Genomic DNA, 25,049 nt, shown 5'->3' with positions numbered 1-25,049 from the left:
TATAATTGTAATTTTTTCTCTGTATACAATATTGCAAATGGTTTAGGCTTCAAATGCTTACCATAACCATGTACATTATTAGGTTGCCCTCTTCATACACTACAATGAACATATAAGTATTTATGACTAACAAATATATTTTACCACAAGCATGTATGTCTCTGAAAGTTTAGTGTCATCTGTGAATGTGTTGATAAGTTTAAAATGTTAAATTGTCTATAAATAAAAAATATATAAATTGATAAATGAAGTTTGTCATATTTGAGTCAAAAAGGTCTGCAATGTTTAAAATTTTGCTTGCCATAGAAATGATATCCTGTTGGTTATGAACAGTCACCGTCTGGATGATCATTGAGCACAGTTATTATTAGCAATAACACAGATCTGATTAAGTATTGCATACGTTCTCTTTCACTCAGGTGAGCGATATAGGGCCATCATGGCCCTCTTGTTTCTAGTAAGCCTAGCAATTGGTATATAAAGTTCATTGCTGTTGTCATCATCACCCTGAACACCGATGTCTGATAATGTGAACCCTGCTTGACAACAGCAGTTTGTTGTTTGCTGTTTGTGTAACACACACAGAAAATGGGAGTGCATCTAGTTGTGACAACATGAAGTCATGGTCATCGATAGCTGAAAGCTGTTGGAGTTCAACTCTTTTCCTACAATGCACTTTTAGATTCTGAATCACTCCTAAGTCCATCAGTTGTGTTCTAAGTGTTCACTAAGTATTACTGAGGTTCTGAAGTTTCAGGTGACAGGGTGTGTTGTCTGCTACCATTGTGATAACTCTGTTGCTGCGTTTCATGTCAACATCAATTTTCTTGAGCAAGATTTCAAAGATCTGCCATGTCATCCAGGCTTTTTTGTTACTTCTGTATTGCACCATCTATGTTTTAATGTTCCTGAAGCATCTAGGATTCACAGATTTATCGATTATTATTAAGGTTGGCAGCTTGTCAGTGCCGGCCATATTTGTGCATGCCATAACAGTCAACAGCTCTTTTCTGCTATTACAATTGATCTGATTTAAGTTTAACACCTTCTAGGGTACCATAAAAACTAGAATATATGACGCAGTTTTTTTACGATTTTTTTCATTTTCTCAAAGGGGTGCGTCATATATTCCAAGGTAGAGCTTCAAACATTTTTTCCCAGCTTGAAAACCCGAAAATATCGGCGAAAATCAGACAATATTTTGTCAACTGTCATGTCATGTGTTTACATTTTGGGCCGTGCTTTTTTAACCTCCTCTTGAAGAGCATTTTATTGGGTGGGTCTAAAAACACGTACGGAACGGAACCTCTGATGATACATGGTAAAGTGATTTTATTTGTGAGTTTAAATTTTTTGTATTTGTAAATTTAATTAACAAGTATCGTACATATCCAGAGCACCGGATAATGTGTCTGTTTAATAATTAGGCAAAATACAAAATTTCGTGGTTCCGGGTTGTAGGTGTTTGATCATTAAAATCATTATCTTTCAAGAATGCTCAAATAAATTGCAATTAAAACAGATTGTTTGTTATTTCTTTATTTCCAGCAAATTATTACTGATCAATACAGCGGCTCATACATTGTTAAACAAACACGCTAATTAGCAGCGATTTTGTGCCCATAATTATGAGATGTTTGTTCGCACGTCTGTTAAAGTTTGCTAAGGTGTTGACAGCTTGAGAAAGTTCTCAAATACTTTAGAAAGAATTTGTCTGTCAGATATTGTCACTGTTGTTTGTAACCCATTATGCAGCAATTGCGATTTTCACGAGAAATCGTTTTTACCCATGCCGCTAATGGCCAATTTCGACTTTGTAAACAACGTTTTCTGATTGAATTTTCAGTGCGTAATGTAAGCATTTTTCCCAAGATTTTGATACAAGATCGGGGGTGCGTAATATACATGCTAGCGTAATATATTCGAGTTTTTACGGTAATATTTCTAGGAATAACCTAGTCTTATTGATGTTTCCCCAAGTGTTGGGACAGCCTCAAAATTGTTCAAAAAATTCTTTTTTTGTATCTAATATTTGGGACAGAAAATATCTTGGACATTTTTCTGTTCCTAATCTTTGGGAGTTGGGACATTGTGTGAAGTAATTATTGTGGAAACAGAAAAGTGAGAAAAATCTGGGAATTTTTTTTCTTGTTATATTGTAAAATATGCCAGAAAGAAGATGTAGTTTGAATCAATGTTTTGATTGAATGTAAAATGTATCAATTTGGTATATTTCACATATATGAATTTATGACAATAAGAATTTCATATTCACAGTAACTGTTATACAAATTAATATTAATTGTTTCAATCCTTTCTGAAAATCTTTTAAATCTATCCCAAGTATAAAATTGCAGTGACATTACACATGGCACATGGAGAGAACACAAGAAACATGTCATAATATCAGTTAATCTGCTCAAACAAACAAAATTTTCTTACCTGAAAATTAATTTATAAATGTTGAACATCTTTTTGTCCAGTGACACAAACTAGCAAAAGAGTTTCATAATTTTCAGATTCACAAGATTCCCTATTTTGGTGAAATTAAAATCCCATCCACTTCAAGATAAAAACATTTATGAAGACAGAGTTAATTCTGCTTTAGAGATGTAACAACTTTACCTGTCAGTCAAAAACTCTTAAACAAATGGAACTTCAAAGGAGGTGAGGACAAGTGTTGATCTTATGAAAGTGGTGCAGTTTTCTTTTGATCTCTCTAAAGGTGGTTTAACATTAGGCATAGTGTAAAAAAATAAATTTGACTTGGAAGTTTTATAACATATTCACTAATATGATTCCTGGGTATATATGTGAGAATAGTTTGTGTATTGTTCCTTTCTAACCATCCAAGGTAAAATTGATGTCCCTAATGTTTGGTACATTTTTTCTGCCCTTTTTTGGAAATGCAGTCTTTGAACAGTAAAAAACAATTATTTGTGTTCAAAAATTTAGGAAAAAAATACAGTACAGCATCTGTGGCTTAAGCATCAAGGCCAACTCAGCATTTCATGTAGTCCTTGGATGTATGTCTTACTTTTTCTGTGTTTAGATTGCTTGAAAACCTTGATAATTTCAGCATTTTGTTTATCCCTGTATGAGTTTGGGTGATCAGTGTTTTACTGTATTTTGAATGTAATGTGGTAACCTTCTTTGTTTTACAGTTCAAGTAAAAGCAGTGTCAAGGCCGTTCAATAAGCCTTTGAAGTCCGGCTGCACAGACAGTTCAATATGTAAACCAGAGCTTGTAGCAATCAAACCTCGACATGATCCTGCCATCCCTGGTGCCCTCATCATGCCAGCTCCAAGTGATAGTCACCAGGTACAGGATATTTTAGAATATTTTGAACTTTCTGTTTACACATATGTTGGGGACAATGAGTTTAGTTGTAACTTATATTTAGACATTGAACTTGCTTGTATTTATATAAAATTTCTGCCATCATATGTTGTAGCTGTAATGTATGCAAGATTATTTTCATGCATTAGTCTATATTAATGAACACAGCGTTTGTGAAATAATAAGCCTAAATAGAACCAATTTCAACACTTGCTGGATTTATCTACCCTGGCAGGGACAGTTTTTAGCTTGCCTGAGCACGAATTGCTTGGGATTAACTATTTTGACCGCTCACCATCTGGCGTTTGTCCAGCATCCATCCATCTGTTGACAGTCTGTCCTTACTGTTCTTCTGATGATATCTTTGGTCAGAATTGCACCAAACTTTGTCAGTAGCATTCTGGTATGGTCCGCTATCAAGTTTATTGAAATATTTCATCTTGGCCCCCCCGCCCGAGCTAAAAATAGATAACCATTTAAATGACTTCTTCTCATGAACTGCTTCATAGATATTCATCAAACTTTTGGTGTAGCATCATTATAAGGTCATCTCCCACTTTCATTCAAATGGGGACACTTGACCCCTTTGAAGGACTGCTAGAAATACCCTTAAACAGCTTCACTTGAACTGCTTGATGTATCTTCATTAAACTTGGTCTGTAGCTTGGACAAAATTCTGCCCAAAAACCACTATTTTGTGTATATAGGGGTTTACTCCTACCAGCACTAAAATTGTATATTGATCCATATTACTGATTTATTCTTTAGTCAGTTGTTTAATTATACATTGTTTCAGTAATGTCTTTATTTAGATTCTTACAGTTGATAGGCATGCATTAAAGCTAGAATCTTGATATTTCAGTGGCAGTGGAACAAGAGGTCTTTGCCAGTGGTGGATGTTGTAGTTGACCCCTACCTCTCCACACACCTCAGACCCCATCAGAGAGAAGGTGTCACATTCCTCTATGAGTGTGTAATGGGTTACAGAAACTATGGTGGACAGGGAGCAATTCTTGCGTATAAATTTGACTCAATTTTGTCGTTTATATCTTTTGTCACAAGTTAGATGAAAATATGTTGCCGACTTGAAGTTGGGATGACAGTATGATTTAAGTACTGTTTCTGACTACCAGGATGTTTACACACCATCTCTATGAAACATATGAAGAAATATTTCACATTTATTTAAAAGACTTAATTGTATCAAGCTAAAAAGATTGTTAAAAGAGCAATGAAGTAAGATGTTTCAGATATACATTTTGTTTGTGTTATTCATCTGTAATTTCTTTATGTTGAAATACTTCTTTCTTTCTGTTCCAGAGATGATATGGGTTTAGGAAAGACATTACAGTGTATTTCTCTTATCTGGTAAATTTGTCTTGGATTAAATTTCTAATTTTGAGTATGATGCAAATTGACTTACAAGGCCTCCTTTGCAGAGTTATTAAAGTCGCTCACTTTGAATCACTTGCCCCTTAGTGCTGTGGGTTTGAAACCTTGCTCACAATGTAGAATTCTTTCATGAGTGGAAGCCGTACTGACTTTCCGAAGGTCAGTAGTGTTACACAGGTACCCCATGGGCCTGAAATAGTACCTAGATAGGTATCTTGCATTTTCCTCCACCATTAAAAGCTAGAAAGTCGCCATATTACTTAAAATCATGTGGATATGACCAAAAATAATCACAACAGAACAAATTGACTTGTATTTTGTATGTGTCAGCCTTTACCCTGAACAAAACAAAGAGTGGCTATATCAACATGAAAAAGTTAAAAATGTCCGAAACTAAGACATTCAGTAGCTATATTTCACACTATTTTCTAGGACTCTTTTCAAACAAGGACCGTATGGGGGCAAACCAGTGGCAAAGAAGATTCTGATTATAACACCTGGAAGTTTAGTCAAGGTAAATATAAAGAAGATGTCATTCAAACATTGTTCCATAGAAACTGTTAAAACTTTTTTTCCTTAAAATTTGAAGCTCCCTAAAAATTGCCAAATTGGCTACACCCATGAAGTAACTGCTCAAAAATCCTATAATTTTACAGTACAAAGGACCCTTTTTAATGTTGTTGCTGTCACTATATCAAATACATGTATGGAGTTTTGCTATTTTACTTAGAATTGGTACCAAGAATTCAAGAAGTGGCTTGGATTTGAAAGAATACAGATTTTTGCAGTTAGCTCCGACAAGAAAGTTGAGGTATAGATTGTTATGGTTTAACTTTATTCCTGGTAACTACATGTACTTCCATTTAAAAATGATGGAATGTTGCTTGGCTAAACACTTCTAATTATATTTTATGTGATACTGACTACCATTGGCAAGTGGTATGCAGTCGTTAACTATGTGTTGTAAATTTTCAAAGGGGCTATATGGAAACAGTTTTTTGTGTTATCGTTTATTCAAAAAATAGGTAGCGCAATTGAACTCATCCAGGCATCCGCATCCTGATTTAGTTAAATTTTGTATGTAAGCATGTGTCTCAGTAACCACTTGTGGGTATGGATTGAAACTTCACACACTTGTTCACTGTGATTGTCATACATTCAGTGCACAGTTCCCATAACCCTGTTTTGCTTATTCAAAAAAGTCACATCCCTTTTTCAACTTAGCAATATTTTAGCTATCATTTAAAGGCACATAGCTTTGAAACTTATTTTCTCTTTTTCTAGGTCAATTACCAACCTTACTGGGTCAAGTCCCATAACTCTGACATGTATTTTGGGCAAATTATGCCCCCTTTTGGACTTAGAAAATCCTGGTTAAAGTTTAGCATGGAATTTACTATCTCCAAAACTAATGCAGATACTGGATTGGAACTATAGATATTTTAACATTTAGGGTAATATTCCTGCTTCTGGGACAACAGTTGGAATAGTTGAGCATTGGCTGTCTTACAGACAGCTTGTGTTTAACTTGGCCATAGTTTTGGTATTATTTTATTTAGCATCGTAAGAGGGGAAAGTTCTTGATTCAGAATTGTTACCCCATAACTACATGTTTATTTTTATGATTTTATTTTTTTAATTCTTTGGTGATAAGCCTTTTGAATTGTTAAAAGTTTCTGTCCTCAGAAGCTCTTGCTAAAATATATTTTGTTCACTGTCATGATTTTTTCAGGCAACATCTTTACCAAAATGCTGGTTAGTAGCTCTTGTTAGTTAATAATCTCTGTTTATATATGCACTAAATTCAAATAAACCCTGTTATGTAATGTGTTGCATTGTAACAGTACTTTATTTTGAATGTAAACTGATAACACAAAAGTTCCTTACTATGCAAATTTGAAGTTGCTTTACAACAGTGGTTCATTTTCTCTGCCAGGATTTCATGAAGACCTCTATATATCCAGTATTGATTATATCCTATGAGATGTTTGTCCGTATGTATGAGACCTTACAACAGTTGACCTTTGACCTGATAGTGTGTGATGAAGGTCATAGACTGAAGAACACCAACATCAAAACTACATCGGTATGTGTTTTTAACAGTTTATGTTAAAACGTATTCATTCTCTGCTTTGAAGATTAAACATTTGCAGATTTCATTTTGATATATCTAATCAAATGGTTCTCACTTAAGAATTTCTACTGTGTTTTTAAGCTGTGAAACTAACATGGATTTTAAGCTTCATGTTACCGGTAGTTTATGACAAAACAAAAGTAAAATGTTGCTTGGTCCGTCACAAGTTTTCCTACTGTTTTGTCTGTCAAGATGAGTAAATGATCTTCATCAGCTTTTTGCAGAATTATAACTCTAATTTAAGACTGTTCAGAAATTACTCTTGACCTCTGTGTGTTAGCCTTAATACAGAAAAGCATGAAGACACAGACAGTAAAAGAGGTAACATATATATGTTTTCAGCTGATTATGAGTCTACCAACACAGAGACGAGTTATATTGACTGGTACACCAATACAGAACGATCTTCAGGAATTCTTCTCCATTGTTGAATTCTGTAATCCAGGCGTGCTAGGTATTCTGACCTTATTTTATGCAATAAAAATCTTTTTTCTCAGGTATTTCATTTCCTGTATGAATAATTTCTGAAGTATTTTAGAAAATGCTTGTTTCCTTTTGTATCATCGAAATAAGTCAAAAGATCATGGCCCATATTCATAAGTATTTTAAGTCTGAATTTTGAAATGCTAAATTTTCTTTTTGTTCTGTCATTGTTATATTTGTACTCCTTGTAATGACAATTTTCACCAAGATCACTGCTAGGGAGTGTGAGGAATGTTGCACATTCCATTTCCTCTCGTGAACAATCAACCGAGTCTGCTATTATTTTATTTGGTAGCATCCAAAGGATCTTCTTGCAGATTTTATTTGCATGAATGTTCTTTAGTCAACTACAAATAACTCTGCAAAAATATTTCATTAAATTTGCCATGAACAACAAAGTTGTGACAAATTGAATATTTTGCATTTCAAACCTTAGACATTAATGAATATGTTTAATGTGGTGTCACAAATTGACATACGGGCCTTATTTTATCTGTAGTGTAAATGCAGGTATTGCATCATCTTTTTGTAAATTTTTGAGTTATTGAGGTAAATGTCAGATTTCACGCATGAAATACCTCTCATGTTTTTCTGTATTTCATTACTTAAATTTCCATGTAAATTTCATTGAATTCTGTTCAGTAATAAGAAAGTTGATATTTTATAAACTTCAGTAATTCGTGTTTTTATCCCCAAAACCACTATAATGGACCTCAAATTGTCAATTTAAATTCGCGCCAAAGTAGTTAGATTCCCCGGCTATATCGTGAATCCCGTGAAAATGACAATAGTCGGAGTCCACGGCTTAGCCGTGAATCCTATGAAATTTAGTATTTGGCGGGACATTATCCTTTAAATAGACTGGACTAGATATGCCTTGCGCACACCACCTTCCGACTTTATAGACGAATCTATGTCTGAATTATTTTCTTGCTAGAAATTTATGCTCGATCGAGGTAAGAAATTTATTTGTTAGATTTTTGTATGATTTTTGCATTACGATTATTATTTGGTAAATTTTTGTTCATTCTACAGAATTCTATAACATTTACTTTTCGGCACATGATTTTGGCTAGTTTCGGTATGTTAGGATAATTTATTAAATTTTTCAGACTTTTGTAAATTATTTCGAAAGAGGAATCTAAAAATGTTTCATTTATATAAGATGTTAGATTTATACTGAAATTTGTATCGTGATAATTGTAAAGCACTGTTTCAAAAACTTATGTCAAACATTTTTGTTAATTATGGAACGCCATTACTGCATTGTATTGTTATGTATAAATCTATATGGCAAGTCTAGTACCATGTATGTAATATATTATTAGCTCATCTGATTTTTTGAAAAAAAAATGATGAGTTATTGTCATCACTTGAGCGGTTGTCGGCGTTGCCTGGTTAAGTTTTATGTTTAGGTCAGCTTTTCTCCTAAACTATCAAAGCTATTGCTTTGAAACTTGGAATACTTGTTCACCATCATAAGCTGACCCTGTATAGCAAGAAACATAACTCCATCTTGCTTTTTGCAAGATTTATTGCCCCTTTTGTACTTAGAAAATATCAGATTTCTTGGTTAAGTTTTATGTTTAGGTCAACTTTTCTCCTAAACTATCAAAGCTATTGCTTTGAAACTTGGAATACTTGTTTACCATCATAAGCAGACCCTGTACATCAAGAAACATAACTCCATCTTGCTTTTTGCAAGAATTATTGCCCCTTTTGGACTTAGAATATCAGTTTTCTTGGTTAAGTTTTATGTTTAGGTCAGCTTTTATCCTAAACTATCAAAGCTATTGCTTTAAAGCTTGCAACACTTGTTCACCATCATAGGCTGACCCTGTACAGCAAGAAACATAACTCCATCCTGCTTTTTGCAAGATTTATGGCCCCTTTTGGACTTAGAAAATATCAGATTTCTTGGTTAAGTTTTATGTTTAGGTAAACTTTTTCTCTTAAACTATCAAAGCTATTGCTTTGAAACTTGCAACACTTGTTCACCATCATAAGCTGACCCTGTACAGCAAGCAACATAACTCCATCCTGCTTTTTGCAATAATTATTGCCCCTTTTGGACTTAGAAAAATCATTTTCTTGGTTGAATATTATGTTTAAGTCAACTTTTCTCATAAACTATCAAAGCTATTGCTTTAAAACTTGCAACAGTTTTTCACCATCATAAGTGGACACTGTACATCAAGAAACATAACTATCCTGCTTTTTGCGAGAATGATGGCCCTTTTTAGACTTAGAAAATCATGGGTAGGACAATATTTCTATTATACAAAAAAAATCAGATGAGCGTCAGCATCCGCAAGGCGGTGCTCTTGTTGTAATTTGAAATTGTGTGACAGTCTATTGCATACACAATAAATGTCCGTTGTAGTGTATGGCATTAGATATTATATGGATGCCAACTATCATATAACGTTTGATTTACATTGAATTTTGTTAATTTGTAGTTGTAAATAATAGCTGCAGTTTATCATGTCCGTATCTATAATGTTTCATCATATACTTTTCATATTATTTCATACTTTAACTTTAGTCTTTTAAGTAAGTAATCTTTGTAATAATGGAAGAAATTAGTGACGTATTTTTAATCATGTGACGTCTGAACTTAGTAGCACATATGTTTTGTATAAGTAGCACGTATTATTTATGGGAGCCTACGGAGGTATGGTGTACCCAAAGGAGCAGTTTTATGCCCTGACTTATTTGTTTGCTATGGTGCTTACCATATGTTATATATTTTAGCTTCTTCCGCCAGACGATTTTACCTGGTGATGTCATAACCCGGAAGTACAATGCCCGAGGTTCACTTGTCTTCACTCGCCTGGATGTGATATTCCCAGCGCAGAGCTTACGTCCCATGGTTGTGCTGTAAACCGCAAAGACGATGATTTTTGTTATCCTCTGAAGTCAGCTCAGGGATGCAATCACCTACCACCATAGGGAGCCAACACGGAATCAACGTATTCACGGTTTAAAGGGACTGTATTTTGAATTTAGAAGCTGCGTTTTGTTTGTGCTACTTAAAGTTCACAATTGAATTAAAGAACAGTGTCACGTCAGATTAGAATGGAATTTAAGAACTTTTGTATCTAGAGATACTGAACTTTCTTTTTTTTTTCTTTCTTATAATCAGTTTTTTTTTTCTTTTCATATCTATTCATTGTTAATAATCATCTTTTGTAAATAAATTTGTAAATATTGTAAAGGGTGTTGATTTGTTCTGATGGTTACTGTCGCCGGTACGGCCTTTCCTGTCACATGTGGTTCAGCCAAATTAAATGGTGACATGCATGTCTATACTATCCAGGTAGAGTTGCTTATCAGCATTTAAATTTATGATTAGGTACCAGTGCAGGATTTAGAAGAGTTTATGAGGACCCTATAGTAGCTGCACGTCAACCAGGGGCTACAAAAGAGGAAATTTCATTGGGTGAGGAGAGAGGGGCAGAGTTAAGCAGAATGACTCAGATGTTTGTATTGAGGAGAACACAAGAAATAAATAACAAATATCTACCACCTAAACGTAAGAAATTGTGCTCTTTTTTCATGAATTTACATTAAATAGATCTTAACATTTAGCTAGTTCTTTGCAAGATACAAGATTGAGGTATAGAAGTAACTTTCTTATTATATCTGAAAGTATGTAGATTTTAAGAAATTGTACCAGCTCATTTGTACTAAGTGTATGGAGAGTTATCCTACTGGCCTCAGCTTCTGTGTCTTGGTCCTCATGGACAGTTTGGTTGATGTACCAATGCACTACCACATTGTACTACATACTGTTTATGCCACTAAGAATTAATTTGTTCATAATACATTATTTTTATTCATGTCTTTCAATTCACTGTATATATTAGGATGATTTTTTACATTATTATGTTAGACTGGCTATAGCCAAATATGTTATCCTCTTTAAATAAAGTTATTATTATTATTATTATTAGGGCTGTCATCGATAGAAACGATATCGATGTATCAACGATTTTTTTTTTGTCGATCGATTATCGATTCCCATTTTCAAAAATCGATATTTTACAGGGAGAAAAAACTACCCAAATAAACACTCAGACCCTAAAAAACAACTTAAGTTCACAAAGTTGTAAATTTGGATGAATGCAAAAAAGGAGTGAAGGCAAAATAAAAAAGGAAAGATGTTATTAATTTTTTGGTATTTCTTTTATTTCATAAATACAAATACAACACAATCAAACAGAAATATGGAAAGTAGGCAATAAAACTTAGAATAGCATTTACAGGACGGTATATAGTATTATATGAACAGATAGGTCGTTTATCTAACTTAATAATCAATATATTGATGTATCGTCGATATTTGTCTTCTGATATATCGGTATCGTCGATACGCCTAAGACCCAATCAATGACAGCCCTAATTATTATTATTTAGGTCTGTTTTATTTGATGGTTTTGCTTCAAACTTAAAATAGTTGTTCAAGGTTGGAAAGTTGCCATATGACCTAAAGTTAAGTCTTTTTGTCTTAAAACCCAACTAAAGCATGTTTAAGACATCTGAGACGGAAGTACAGGTAGTTATGCGTACAAGTTTTACTGGTTTTATTGAGTTACATACGTTTGTTTATAAGCATTTTGTCCATCAACAATGCTCCTTTGTTGATTCATTTATTTGTTTCATTAACTGTTGTCAGTTGTTTGTTTAATGTTGCAATACTTGCAGGAGATATAGTGTTATTTTGCCGACCAACAGCCTTGCAGTTGACACTGTACCAGCAGTTACTCAGATGCCAGTTGATACGGTCATGTTTATCTGGCAGTATGTCTGGTTCACCGCACCTGATCTGTATAGCTGCATTAAAACAGCTGTGTAATCATCCCAGTCTAATATACAGGAAGTCAGAAGAACATGAAGGGAATAAACAGTGTGAGGAATATGATCAGAATGTAAGTTTGTGCATTCTTACATCATTGTTCAGCCTGAACAAAAACTAAACTTTTAAACACCAATACCATTGTAAGCATTTATATATTCCAATTAGGATAATAACTCCCTGAATTTGTTGCCAGCATTTCAGTCTAAGTTTGCATAACTTGTGATCACACTGTCTCAGTGAATCTGTTACAGAAAAGATGTTACTAGGTTACTATATCAGTATTACTGGTGGGTGGGGTGAAGTTTTATAGATTTTGTGGTTATACTGGTTTGCAAGATATCATCTCTGCATGGATAACATCCACACTTCGTAATTATGTTAGTTAAACACTTTATCTCATCAAGTTCACCATCGGTCAGAAACATTAAAACTCTTCAAACAAGTCTGTTATTTTTAATGTTTTTGAATGAAAAAAAAATAAAGTGTTATTTTATCTCTACTGCAAGGCAAAAAGACAAATTTTAGTTGCCCTTTCCTGGGCCTCTTAATAGATCATGTCCTTTTTAGCTCGACTTTTCAAAGAAAATGTAGAGCTATTGCACTCGCGTCGGCGTCTGCGTTGGTTAAAGTTTTTGATAAAGTCAAATATCTCTGTTACTATCAAAGCTATTGACTTGAAACTTAAAATAGTTATTTACTATCAAAGTCTACACCAGGAGAAATAATCCCCATAACTCTGTTTGAATTTTGACAGAATTTTGCCCCTTTTTAACTTAGAATTTTTAGTTAAAGTTTTTGATAAAGTCAAATATCTCTGTTACTATCAAAGCTATTGACCTGAAACTTAAAATAGTTATTTACTATCAAAGTCTACACCAGGAGAAATAATTCCTATAACTCTGATTGGATTTTGACAGAATTATGCCCCTTTTTAACTTAGAATTTTTGCTTAAAGTTTTTGATAAAGTCAAATATCTCTGTTACTGTCAAAGCTATAATCTTGAAACTTAAAATAGTTATTTACTATCAAAGTCTACACCAGGAGAAACAATCCCCATAACTCTGATTTGAATTTTGACAGAATTATGCCCCTTTTTAACTTACATTTTTTGCTTAAAGTTTTTGATAAAGTCAAATATCTCTGTTACTATCAAAGCTATTGACTTGAAACTTAAAATACTTATTAACTATCAAAGTCTACACCAGGAGAAACAATCCCCATAACACTGAATTGAATTTTGACAGAATTATGCCCCTTTTTAACTTAGAAATTTTGTTAAAATTTTTGATAAAGTCAAATATCTCTGTTACTATTAAAGCTTTTGACTTGAAACTCTAAATAGTTATTTACTATCAAAGTCTACACCAGGAGACACAATTCCTATAACTGTGGTTTGAATTTTGACAGAATCATGTCCCTTTTTAACTTAGAATTTTTAGTTAAAGTTTTAGATGAAGTCAAATATCTCTGTTACTATCAAAGCTTTTGACTTGAAACTTAAAATACTTATTTACCATCAAAGTCTACACCAGGAGAAACAATCCCCATAACTTTGATTTGAATTTTGACAGAATTATGCCCCTTTTAACTTAGATTTTTTTGTTAAATGTTTTGATAAAGTCAAATATCTCTGTTACTATTAAAGCTTTTGACTTGAAACTCAAAATAGTTATTTACTATCAAGGTTTACACTAGGAGACACAATTCTCATAACTATAATTTGAATTTTAACAGAGTTATGCCCCTTTTTAACTTGGATTTTTTTTTTTACTGGCAAAGCTCAAATTCAGTCAAGCACTGAGAAAAGTCGAGCGCGATGTCTTACGGACAGCTCTTGTTATCCCTGCCGAAGGGGGAGGGATATGGTTGTGGTGTTGTCCGTCCGTCTTTCCGTCCGTCCAGAGCCATATCTAGGAAGTAGTTTGGAATATTTAAATGAAACTTCATATACATGTTCACCACTATAGGAAAATGCGGCGCGTCAAGTTTCAGTCAGATTGCCTAAGTAACACCGGAGTTATGGCCCTCAGTAGTTTCTAATGTTAACTATATAGGGTACTAAAAATATGGCAATTTCTGCTTGATTTCTTGTGACATATTTGACCTAGAACTACGAAACTTGAATTACATTTAGATCACCATAATGTGGTAGTGCACACACAATTTCGTCAGGATCTCTTTACTATAGTAACTTCAGAGTTCTTGCTCTTTAATTGTTTAAAAATCCACATATTTGTACATAACAAACTAACCAATTGGTAGAATTTCATTAAACTTCTTTCATTTTTTTCCATTAAACATGTGAAGTTGTGTACCCACACCCGGTCACATAGTGACAAGTTGAGCTTTTGTGATCACCCTTCGTCCGTCGTCAGTCTGTGCGTGCGTCAACAATTTCTTGTCTGCACAATAGTGATTTCATTTATGATTTTATTAGCTCATCTGATTTTTTGAAAAAAAAATGATGAGTTATTGTCATCACTTGAGCGGTTGTCGGCGTCTGCGTCGGCGTCTGCGTCGGCGTTGCCTGGTTAAGTTTTATGTTTAGGTCAGCTTTTCTCCTAAACTATCAAACCTATTGCTTTGAAACTTGGAATACTTGTTCACCATCATAAGCTGACCCTGTATAGCAAGAAACATAACTCCATCTTGCTTTTTGCAAGATTTATGGCCCCTTTTGTACTTAGAAAATATCAGATTCTTGGTTAAGTTTTATGTTTAGGTCAACTTTTCTCCTAAACTATCAAAGCTTTTGCTTTGAAACTTGGAATACTTGTTCACCATCATAAGCAGACCCTGTACATCAAGAAACATAACTCCATCTTGCTTTTGCAAGAATTATTGCCCCTTTTGGACTTAGAAATCAGTTTTCTTGGTTAAGTTTTATGTTTAGGTCAGCTTTTATCCTAAACTATCAAAGCTATTGCTTTAAAACTTGCAACACTTGTTCACCATCATAAGCTGACCCTGTATAGCAAGAAACATCACTCCATCCTGCTTTTTTTCAAGATTTATGGCCCCTTTTGGACTTAGAAATATCAGATTTCTTGGTTAAGTTTTATGTTTAGGTCAACTTTTTCTCTTAAACTATCAAAGCTATTGCTTTTAAACTTGCAACTCTTGTTCACCATCATAAGTGACCCTGTACAGCAAGCAACATAACTCCCTCTTGCTTTTTGCAATAATTATTGCCCCTTTTGGACTTAGAAAAATCATTTTCTTGGTTGAATATTATGTTTAAGTCAACTTTTCTCATAAACTATCAAAGCTACTGCTTTAAAACTTGCAACAGTTTTTCACCATCATAAGTGGACACTGTACATTAAGAAACATAACTCTATCCTGCTTTTTGCAAGAGTGATGGCCCTTTTTAGACTTAGAAAATCATGGGTAGGACAATATTTCTATTATACAAAAAAAATCAGATGAGCGTCAGCACCCGCAAGGCGGTGCTCTTGTTTTAACCAAACTTACACACAACTTGTATCACCATAAGATCTCGGTTCCTTTCTTGAACTGGCCAGATCCCATTATGGGTTCCAGAGTTATGGCCCCTGAAAGGGCCAAAATTAGCTATTTTGACCTTGTCTGCACAATAGCAGCTTTATTTATGATTTGATTTTTACCAAACTTGCACACAACTTGTATCACCATATCGAGGGTTCAACGCAATAAGGGTGTATCTACATATAATTATTATATGTAGATACGCCCTTATTGCGTTGAACCCTCGATATGATCACCATAAGATCTTGGTTCCTTTCTTGAACCGGCCAGATCTAATGGGTACCAGAGTTATGGCCCCTTAAAGGGCCAAAATTGGCTATTTTGACCTTGTCTGCACAATAGCAGTTTCAGTTATGATTTGATTTTAACCAAACTTGCACACAACTTGTATCACCACAAGATCTTTGTTCCTTTTTTGAACTGGCCAGATTCCATCATGGGTTCCAGAGTTATGGCCCCTTAAAGGTCCAAAATTGGCTATTTTGGCTTTTGCAGCCATATAGAGACTTCATTTATGGTTTTATTTGATACAAATTTCCAAAATATCTTCAACAACAATAAATCTTGGATTCCATGACAAATCAGATCCAATCGTAGGTTCCAGAGTTATTTTATATCTGATTACCTCCCCTGATTGTAATAAATATGGATTTATATCAGTAAATACTTACAGGACTTATTTAAAATTTCATTATTGTTATTAGTTGGACTGAGACAATCAGGGTAGATAACTATGTACTGCAATTATGTCAAATTACCTCCCTTTATTTCAAATTAAAATGGGTGTATCTCCGTAACTAACGAAGATACTGATCTGAAATTTCATTTATCTCAACAGATTTATTTGGCAGATCCTTCTTTTGTTCACTAATAATATTTTTATTTTTTTTTATTACATCACATTTACGTTACTATAAATAGCTTATTTTTAGTAACTTTTTTATTATTGGCCGTAGGGAAAAACCGAGACCACTTTTCTGTGGTACAACATGGCTGGTACCTCCAATTTTTAGGTATATTTTGACATATTTATACCTTGTAAGATTTTTTTTTCTTTTTGGTTAAATTTCTTCCCTTCGTTGTTCCTGTCCTTTGGACTTAGATATTTTTTATGAGGACCTTCTTGTCCTCAAGTGCAATGATAACAGGTGAGCGATATAGGGCCATCATGGCCCTCTTGTTTCAATCTTGAACCTTCCATGAATATTTATCAACATGCATAGTTGTACCATCCCCCCAACTCACCCCCCACAACCGCACAAACTTTTTTTCCCCATTAATTTTTAGTATCAACATGTGAAGTGAAAATAAAAAAAAAATTATTCCTTTTTTTAATTTTTCAAACCTTCCATGAATATTTTTCAAAAATCGTCCAGTTTTCAGAATACGGAATTTCCGGTTTTCAGAGGTTAAAAACATATAGAAATAAGAACAGGAAAAGGGGGGAGCTTGAGTTTCATGCGGTTTTCAAAGGTTTCCGGTTTTCAGAAATTCCACTGTATTTAAATTATAATTTGTATTTAGGTTTTTAGTTTGAAGAGACAATCTTTTTATGCCCCCGAAGGGAGGCATATAGTTTTTGAACCGTCTGTCGGTCTGTCCGCAATTTTCGTGTCCGGTCCATATCTTTGTCATCCATGAATGGATTTTCAAATAACTTGGCATGAATGTGTACCACAGTAAGACGACGTGCTTTGCGCGCAAGACCCAGGTCCGTAGCTCAAAGGTCAAGGTCACACTTAGACGTTAAAGGTCATATTTCATGATAATGCATTGATGGGCGTGTCCCGTCCATATCTTTGTCATTCAGGCATGGATTTTAAAATTATTGGGCATGAATGTGTACCACAGTAAGACGACGTGTTGCGCGCAAGACCCAGGTCCGTAGCTCAAAAGTCAAGGTCACACTTAGACGTTACAGGTCATATTTCATGATAGTGCAATGATGGGCATGTCCGGTCCTTATCTTTGTCATTCATGCATGGATTCTAAAATAACTAAGCATGAATGTGTGGCACAGTAAGACGACATGTCGCGTGCAAGACCCAGGTCCATAGGTCAAAGGTCCTAAACTCAAACATCGGCCATAACTATTCATTCAAAGTGCCATCGGGGGCATGTGTCATCCTATGGAGACAGCTCTTGTTAACTTTAAAAATTCAGAAGTATTTTGTAATATTTCCAGAAATCAGTGTATGAAGGTCTTCACTGCCTGTTTCCTGAGGGATTCTGTACAGATGGAGATTTAGAGGAACATTCTGGCAAGCTGGCTGTACTGAGCTCTCTGTTACACCAACTTCACATGACAGATTCTGGTAAACCAGAGAAAATAGTGGTAGTCTCCAACCATACAAAGGTTGAGTAAATTTGTTTCTTTTGTTGAAATCGTAAGTAATTTAGGTGACTTGGTATCTTAATGTGGTAGTCTAAAGGAGAACAGTGTAATTATGTTATATGGCGACTTTCAGTCTTAATGCAGTTGTCTTAATTCAGTGTTTAAAAAATGCAGATAATCTAAAGAAATAAACAACGATTTGCAAACATTTCTTTAAAGGGAGGAATTAACAAAATAAATATTAAAAAAGAAAACAAAAAGAACAGTTAAGACAGAAATGTAAATAATTTAGCTTATTTAGTATAACATTTTTTTATCATTAGGAAGACAAACAGGATTTATAATGTCTGTCATGTGTTTACGAATCGGATAGAAATATCACTCTCGAGGGCACCTGCACATTGGGCTGTAACGAGGCTTGCCGTGATAAATTTGTCTGTGTATGATTTATCATTAATTCATGGCATCATGTATTATTGTCTGATTGATTATAAAAAAAAAACCTATTAACTATTCATGATAAAGTGAAGTATGTTCTTTATTTCATCGTTTTTGCTTATAACAAAATATCATACAGATAAGATTAACCCTTACTCTGCTAAATTTCTAATCTTTCAATTTGGACAGTACCATTAACTGTTAAAGGGGTGCATACCAAAAAGTTTTTGACTGGATGACGAACAGTGCAGACCATGATCAGACTGCACGGATGTGCAGGCTGATCTTGGTCTGCACTGGTCGCAAAGGCAGAATCACTTGCCGCCAGCAGGCTAAGGGTTAATTAAGGTGTACATATATTGTTTAGTCATACCTATGTGTATTATTTGAGCATAAATGTATAATTTACAGACATTGGACCTGATACAGTGCCTATGTAACCAGAAACAATACCAATATTTGAGACTTGATGGGCAGACTCCTACCAGTAAACGACAGGAACTTGTCCATAAATTTAATAGTAAACATTCACATGAGTGTAAGTTATTCCTTAAAAATATTCTCGTTTTCGAAAAACCAAAAATTGTTTTCCTTACCAACATCAGATAGAAGTTTTCGAAGTGTCAGATTTGCTCCTTTAAACTGACTTGATAAGTACAGATTAAATATCAAACAATTAATTTGTGAAATAATTGTATATAAGATGTATAGAGATAAAAAAAAAAGACTAGAGCAGGCTTTTTGATGTTTGTTTCTCACACAGATCAAATTTATTTGCATATACATTGTTCTTTTCTTGATAATTTTGGTCAATTGATTTTTTTTGACACTAATACTTCTTATTATTGGAGAACTTCAAAACTTAATAGCCGGCTGAATGTGACAAGTACATGTCCTGTATTGATTTTTAGGTCAGAAGCTCAGAAGTCAAGGTCACATTGACCTTTAGCTGAAAATTGGGTCAGTAGATGTCCTGTATTGTTTTGAGGGTCAGAGGTCAAGGTGACCCTTTGCTGAAAATAGGGTTGCAATCAATAACTGAAGACCACTTTGGCCTACATTTGTTAACTTAATAGGATGATTGCCTGTGGTCGGTAGATGACCTCTATTATTTTGAGGGTCTGAGGGCAAGGACAGAATGAAGAGCTGACTATAGGTTTCAAATCTATAACTGAAGAACAATAGAATGATTGGCTTGGGCCAGTAGATGACCCCTTACGTTTTAGGTTCAGTGGGTGAAAGGTCAATGTTGACATTGAGACTGAAAAAGTTTTGGGCCTAGTAATTAAAGATCGCCTTGGCGTACAGTCATCAAACTTTGTAGGATGATTACCAGTGGTCAGTAGATGACCCCTGTCATTTTGGGGTCAAAGGTCTACGTAACAAGTGACCTTAAGACTGAAAATGGTTTCTGCTTAGTGACATAAGAACCCTATGGTCTGCTGCATTCATAATTCATAAGACGATTGCCTGTGACCAGTAGATGACCTCTTCTATTTCTGGGATCAATAGGTTAAAGGTCAAAAGCCACAATAAAGTTGACACTGAAAACAGTTTCAGGTCAATAACTTAAGAATGCTTTGGCCTATAGTAATCAAACTTCCTGGAAGAATCCTGTGGTCAGTAGTTGATACTTATTGTGGGTGAAAGGGCAGCATCAAAGTGATCTAGGGACTACAACTGGGACAGGCCAACATAAAAATGGCTCACGTTTAACTCTGTTTCCACTTCAACTCAAACTGAAAGCTGAGTGAAACATTAAAAAAATGTTGACTTGTTTATTATTCAGATATAAGAACATTTGTGATCTTTGAAGTATTTTGATTTTCTATGTTATTTTATATGTTTCAGTTGTTTTTCTGTTGAGTTCCAAAGCTGGAGGTGTAGGTTTGAATCTTATAGGAGCGTCAAGATTAGTACTCTATGATGTAGACTGGAACCCAGCTAATGACTTACAGGTACTACATATATTAATCAGAATGTTTAAGGGGCCTCTGTGGCTGAGTGGTTAAAGTTGCTGACTTCGAATCACTTGCCCTTCACCATGGCTCCGAGCCTCACTCGGGCATTCACTTCTTCATGTGAGGAAGCCATCCAGTTGGCTTACGAAAGGTCAGTGGTTCCACCCAGGTGCCCACCTGAAATAGTGCATGAAGGGGCACTTCTTCCTCCACCATCAAAGCTGGAAAGTCGCCATATGATCTGTAATTGTGTTGGTGTGATCTTAAACCCAATTTTGTTGCATCAGAATGTTAATGTAGATTAATGAATTAAGATTTTTTTATTTTGACATTCCAGCTGTTTAATATTGTTGAGTAATTAATTTTGATGGATTTTTAGCTCAAGGTGAAGGTGAGCTATTGTGACCGTTCATTGTCCGGCGTCCGTCGGCATGCGTCATGTGTCAACATTTGCCTTGTTAACACTCTAGAAGCCACATTTGTGATCCAATCTTTATGAATCTTGGTCAGAATGTTTGTCTTGATGAATTTTAGGTCAAGTTCGAAACTGGGTCATGTGGGGTCAAAAATTAGGTCACTAGGACAGATCAAAGGAAAATCTTGTTAACACTCTAGAGGCCACATTTGTGACCCAATCTTTATGGAACTTGGTCAGAATGTTTGTCTTGGTGATCTCTAGGCCAGGTTCGAATTTGGGTCATGTGGGGTCAAAAATTAGGTCACTAGGTCAGATCAAAGGAAAAGCTTGTTAACACTCTAGAGGCCACATTTGTGACCCAATCTTTATGAAACTTGGTCAGAATGTTTGTCTTGATGATCTCTAGGTCAAGTTCGAATCTGGGTCATGTGGAGTCAAAATTGGTCACTAGGCCAGATCAAAGGAAAATCTTGTTATCACTCTAGAGTCCACAATTTAAGTTCGAAACTGGTGAGAATTGGTCAGAATGTTTATCTTGATGACCTCTAGGTCAAGTTTGAATCTGGGTCATGTTGGGTCAAAAACTAGGTCACTCGGTCAGATCAAAGATAAAGCTTACTAACACTCTAGAGGCCACATTTTTGACCCAAACTTTATGAAACTTGGTCAGAATGTTTGTCTTGATGATTTCTAGGTCAAGTTCGAAACTGGGTCATGTAGGATCAAAAAGGAAAATCTTATTAACACTCAAGAGTCCACAGTTCAAGTTTGAAACTGATGAGAATTTGTCAGAATGTTTGTCTTGATGACCTGTAGGTCAAGTTCCAATCTGGGTCATGTGGGGTCAAAAACTAGGTCACATGGTCAGATCAAAGGAAAAGCTTGTTAACACTCTAGAGGCCACATTTGTGACCCAATCTTTATGAAACTTGGTCAGAATGTTTTTCTTGGTGATCTCTAGGTCAAGTTCGAATCTGGGTCATGTGGGATCAAAAACTAAGTCACCAGGTCAAATCAAAGGAAAAGCTTGTTAACACTGTAAAGGTCACATTTGTGACCCAATCTTTATGAAACTTGGTCAGAATGTTTGTCTTGATGATCTCTAGGTCAAGTTTGAAACTTGTTCATGTGTGGTCAAAAATTAGGTCACTAGGGCAAATCAAAGGAAAATCTTGTTAACATTCTAGAGTCCACAGTTTAAGTTTGAAACTGATGAGAATTGGTCAGAATGTTTGTCTTGATGACCTCTAGGTCAAGTTTGAATCTGGGTCATGTGGGTCAAAAATTAGGTCACCCAGTCAAATCAAAGGAAAAGCTTGTTAACACTCTAGAGGCCACATTTTTGACCCAATCTTTATGAAACTTGGTCAGAGTGTTTGTCTTGATGATCTCTAGATAAAGTTCCATTATATTACTTGGCCCTAATGTATCCCATATTGAGACAAGGTGTCATGTCAAAATATATTTTGAAAATATGACCAGTTACATTTAACTTTCTCTGGCTGAAATGAGTGGCAGGAGTGTACAGATAAACTTATCTGAAGCAGTTTTTATCCCCTGCCGATGAAATCGGGAGGCGGGTATTGAAATGGCGTTGTCCGTCCGTCCGCAGCCATTTCTCAGTAACTAGCAGGTAGAATTTCATGAAACTTGAAATAAACATGAACCAACATACTGCGATGATGCCCGTCAAGTTTTTTTTTGGATTGGTCAATTTCCGTTAGAGTTATTGCCCTTTATTTAATGAAAAATGCCCAAAAATGTCCGTCCGCAGCCATTTCTCAGTAACTAGCAGGTAGAATTTCATGAAACTTGAAATAAACATGAACCAACATACTGCGATGATGCCCGTCAAGTTTATTTTGGATTGGTCAATTTCCCTTAGAGTTATTGCCCTTTATTTAATGAAAAATGCCCAAAAATATCCGTGCGCAGCCATTTCTCAGTAACTATCAGATAGAATTTCATAAAACTTGAAATAAACATGAACGAAAATACAGCGATTATGCCCGTTTTTTTTGTTTTGTTTTTTTTATTGGTAAATTTTCCTTAGAGTAATTGCCCTTTAATTGTTTAAAAATCTACAGATTTGTACATAACAAACCAACCAATTGGTAGAATTTCATTAAACTTCTTTCATTCTTTTCCATGAACATTTATTATAAACATATGAAGTTGTGTACCCACACCTGGCCACCACCTTGCCTTGGTCACACCCCCCCCCCCCCCCCCAAAAAAAAAAAATCATTCCTTTGTTTATCCCCCCACCAAAGGTGAAGGGGATATTAGAAATGCTCTCCATCCGTCCGTCCGTCCGCAACGATATTTGTCCGGAGCATAACTCCAAAAGTACTTGAGGGATTTTCTTCAAACTTCATACACTGATAGAACACATTGGGAGGAAATGCAGTGTGCAAAAACAATAACTCTGCCTTGCCTATTTTTTGAGTTATTCCCCTTTATCATATTTTCTTAAAAAAATTTGTCCGGAGCATAACTCCAAAAGTACTGGAGGGATTTTCTTCAAACTTCATACACTGATAGAACACATTGGGAGGAAGTGCAGTGTGCAAGAACAATAACTCTACCTTTCCTATTTTTTGAGTTATTCCCCTTTATCATATTTTCTTAAAACATTTTGTCCGGAGCATAACCCCAAAAGTACTGGAGGGATTTTCTTCAAACTTCATACACTGATAGAACACATTGGGAGGAAATGCAGTGTGCAAAAACAATAACTCTACCTTGCCTATTTTTTGAGTTATTCCCCTTTATCATATTTTCTTAAAGAAATTTGTCCGGAGCATATCTTCTTCATGCATAGAGGGATTTTGATATATCTTGGCACAAATGTTTACCACCACGATGCGGAGTGTCATACGCAAGAACTAGGTCCCTAGGTCTAAGGTCAAGGTCACACTTAGAGGTCAAAGGATACAAGAATAAAAACCTTGTTCGGAGCATTTCTTCTTCATGCATTGAGGGATTTTGATATAACTTGGCACAAATGTTTACCACCACGAGACGGAGTGTCATGCGCAAGATCCAGGTCACTAGGCCTAAGGTCAAGGTCACACTTAGAGGCCAAAGGTCAGATACAAGAATGACTTTGTCCGAAGCATTTCTTCTTCATGCATGGAGGGATTTTGATGTAACTTGGCACAATTATACACCATCATGAGACGAAGTGTCATGCGCAGTTCCCTTCTTTAGAATTACTTTCCTTTGTTGTTACTTTAAATAGCTTTTATTGTAACTTTTTCATTACTAGTCGTAGGGAAAAATCGAGACCACTTTTCTGTAGTACAACAAACATGCTAAATCCAATTTTGAGGTGTATTTTGACCAGTCTCTTCCTGATAAGATTTTTGTGTGGACTTGCAATTTTTTTTTTTTTTTTTTTTTTTAAAGATTAACTTCTCTTAGTTGTTATAAATAACATATATTGTAGCATTTTTATAATTGACCCTAGGGAAAAAACAAGACCACTTTTCTGTGGTACAGCATAGATGTTACTCTCCAGTTTTAGGTGTATTTTATTAATTTTATTACATATAAGGTATCTCTACCTAGTAAGGAGTTTTTTGTGGACTTTAAAAAACAAAAGACTTACAATGATTACTAAACAACCACAAAATTAACATTCCATTTGCAAATATAGCTGCTAGAGTAAAGAAATTTGCTTTGACGGGCATATATTGTGACATTCTGGCACTCTTGTTCCCTGTTAGCTTTCCATTCCTTCTTTTTACAGTAGCCATATAGAAAAACATCATAGTTATACTCTTCATGAAAATTAATAAAATTTAGCAGTAAACCACCTCACTACTGACTTATTCTTTCTTCCACATCTTAAAACCCCTGATGCGGACCACATCCTTCAATTATGATATGCCCGGTGGGGGGATTAGCCATGTCTGACATGGCTCTTGTTCAAACCTTCCATGAATATTTATCAACATGCAAAGTTGTACTGTTCCCCCACCTCACTCCTCCACCCAGCTGAGTCATGCCCACCACCCCGATCATGCATCCTTCCCCCGCCAATTTTTTTTTTTTTTTTTTCATTTTAAATTTTCCATCAATATTTATTATCAACATGTGATGTTTCTTACCCTCACCTGGTCACCCCCACTGCCCCCCCCCCACACTCCCCAAACCGAAAAATAAAAGCATTCA

At 35.1% G+C, this 25,049-nt stretch overlaps 1 protein-coding gene across 1 annotated transcript in view; it reads left to right on the top strand.

Annotated features, from left to right (window-relative positions):
• The window catches only part of LOC123564569 (DNA repair and recombination protein RAD54B-like), a 57,008-nt gene that overhangs the window by 23,365 nt on the left and 8,594 nt on the right, over positions 1-25,049 (top strand). The window contains exons 10-21 of the mRNA XM_045358242.2: positions 3,165-3,322; positions 4,203-4,357; positions 4,661-4,708; positions 5,165-5,246; positions 5,463-5,543; positions 6,669-6,818; positions 7,209-7,320; positions 10,705-10,884; positions 12,057-12,280; positions 17,904-18,074; positions 18,903-19,029; positions 20,343-20,449. Of these exons, the coding sequence (XP_045214177.2) occupies positions 3,165-3,322; positions 4,203-4,357; positions 4,661-4,708; positions 5,165-5,246; positions 5,463-5,543; positions 6,669-6,818; positions 7,209-7,320; positions 10,705-10,884; positions 12,057-12,280; positions 17,904-18,074; positions 18,903-19,029; positions 20,343-20,449 (1,595 nt within the window). The remainder of the gene's footprint in view (positions 1-3,164; positions 3,323-4,202; positions 4,358-4,660; positions 4,709-5,164; positions 5,247-5,462; positions 5,544-6,668; positions 6,819-7,208; positions 7,321-10,704; positions 10,885-12,056; positions 12,281-17,903; positions 18,075-18,902; positions 19,030-20,342; positions 20,450-25,049) is intronic.

This window comes from Mercenaria mercenaria, chromosome 2 (assembly GCF_021730395.1).
Source record: "Mercenaria mercenaria strain notata chromosome 2, MADL_Memer_1, whole genome shotgun sequence".
In the NCBI taxonomy this organism is placed as follows: Eukaryota; Metazoa; Mollusca; class Bivalvia; order Venerida; family Veneridae; genus Mercenaria; species Mercenaria mercenaria.
Note: the sequence above shows the minus strand (reverse complement) of the source record. Positions and strands in the feature narration are given on the sequence as shown.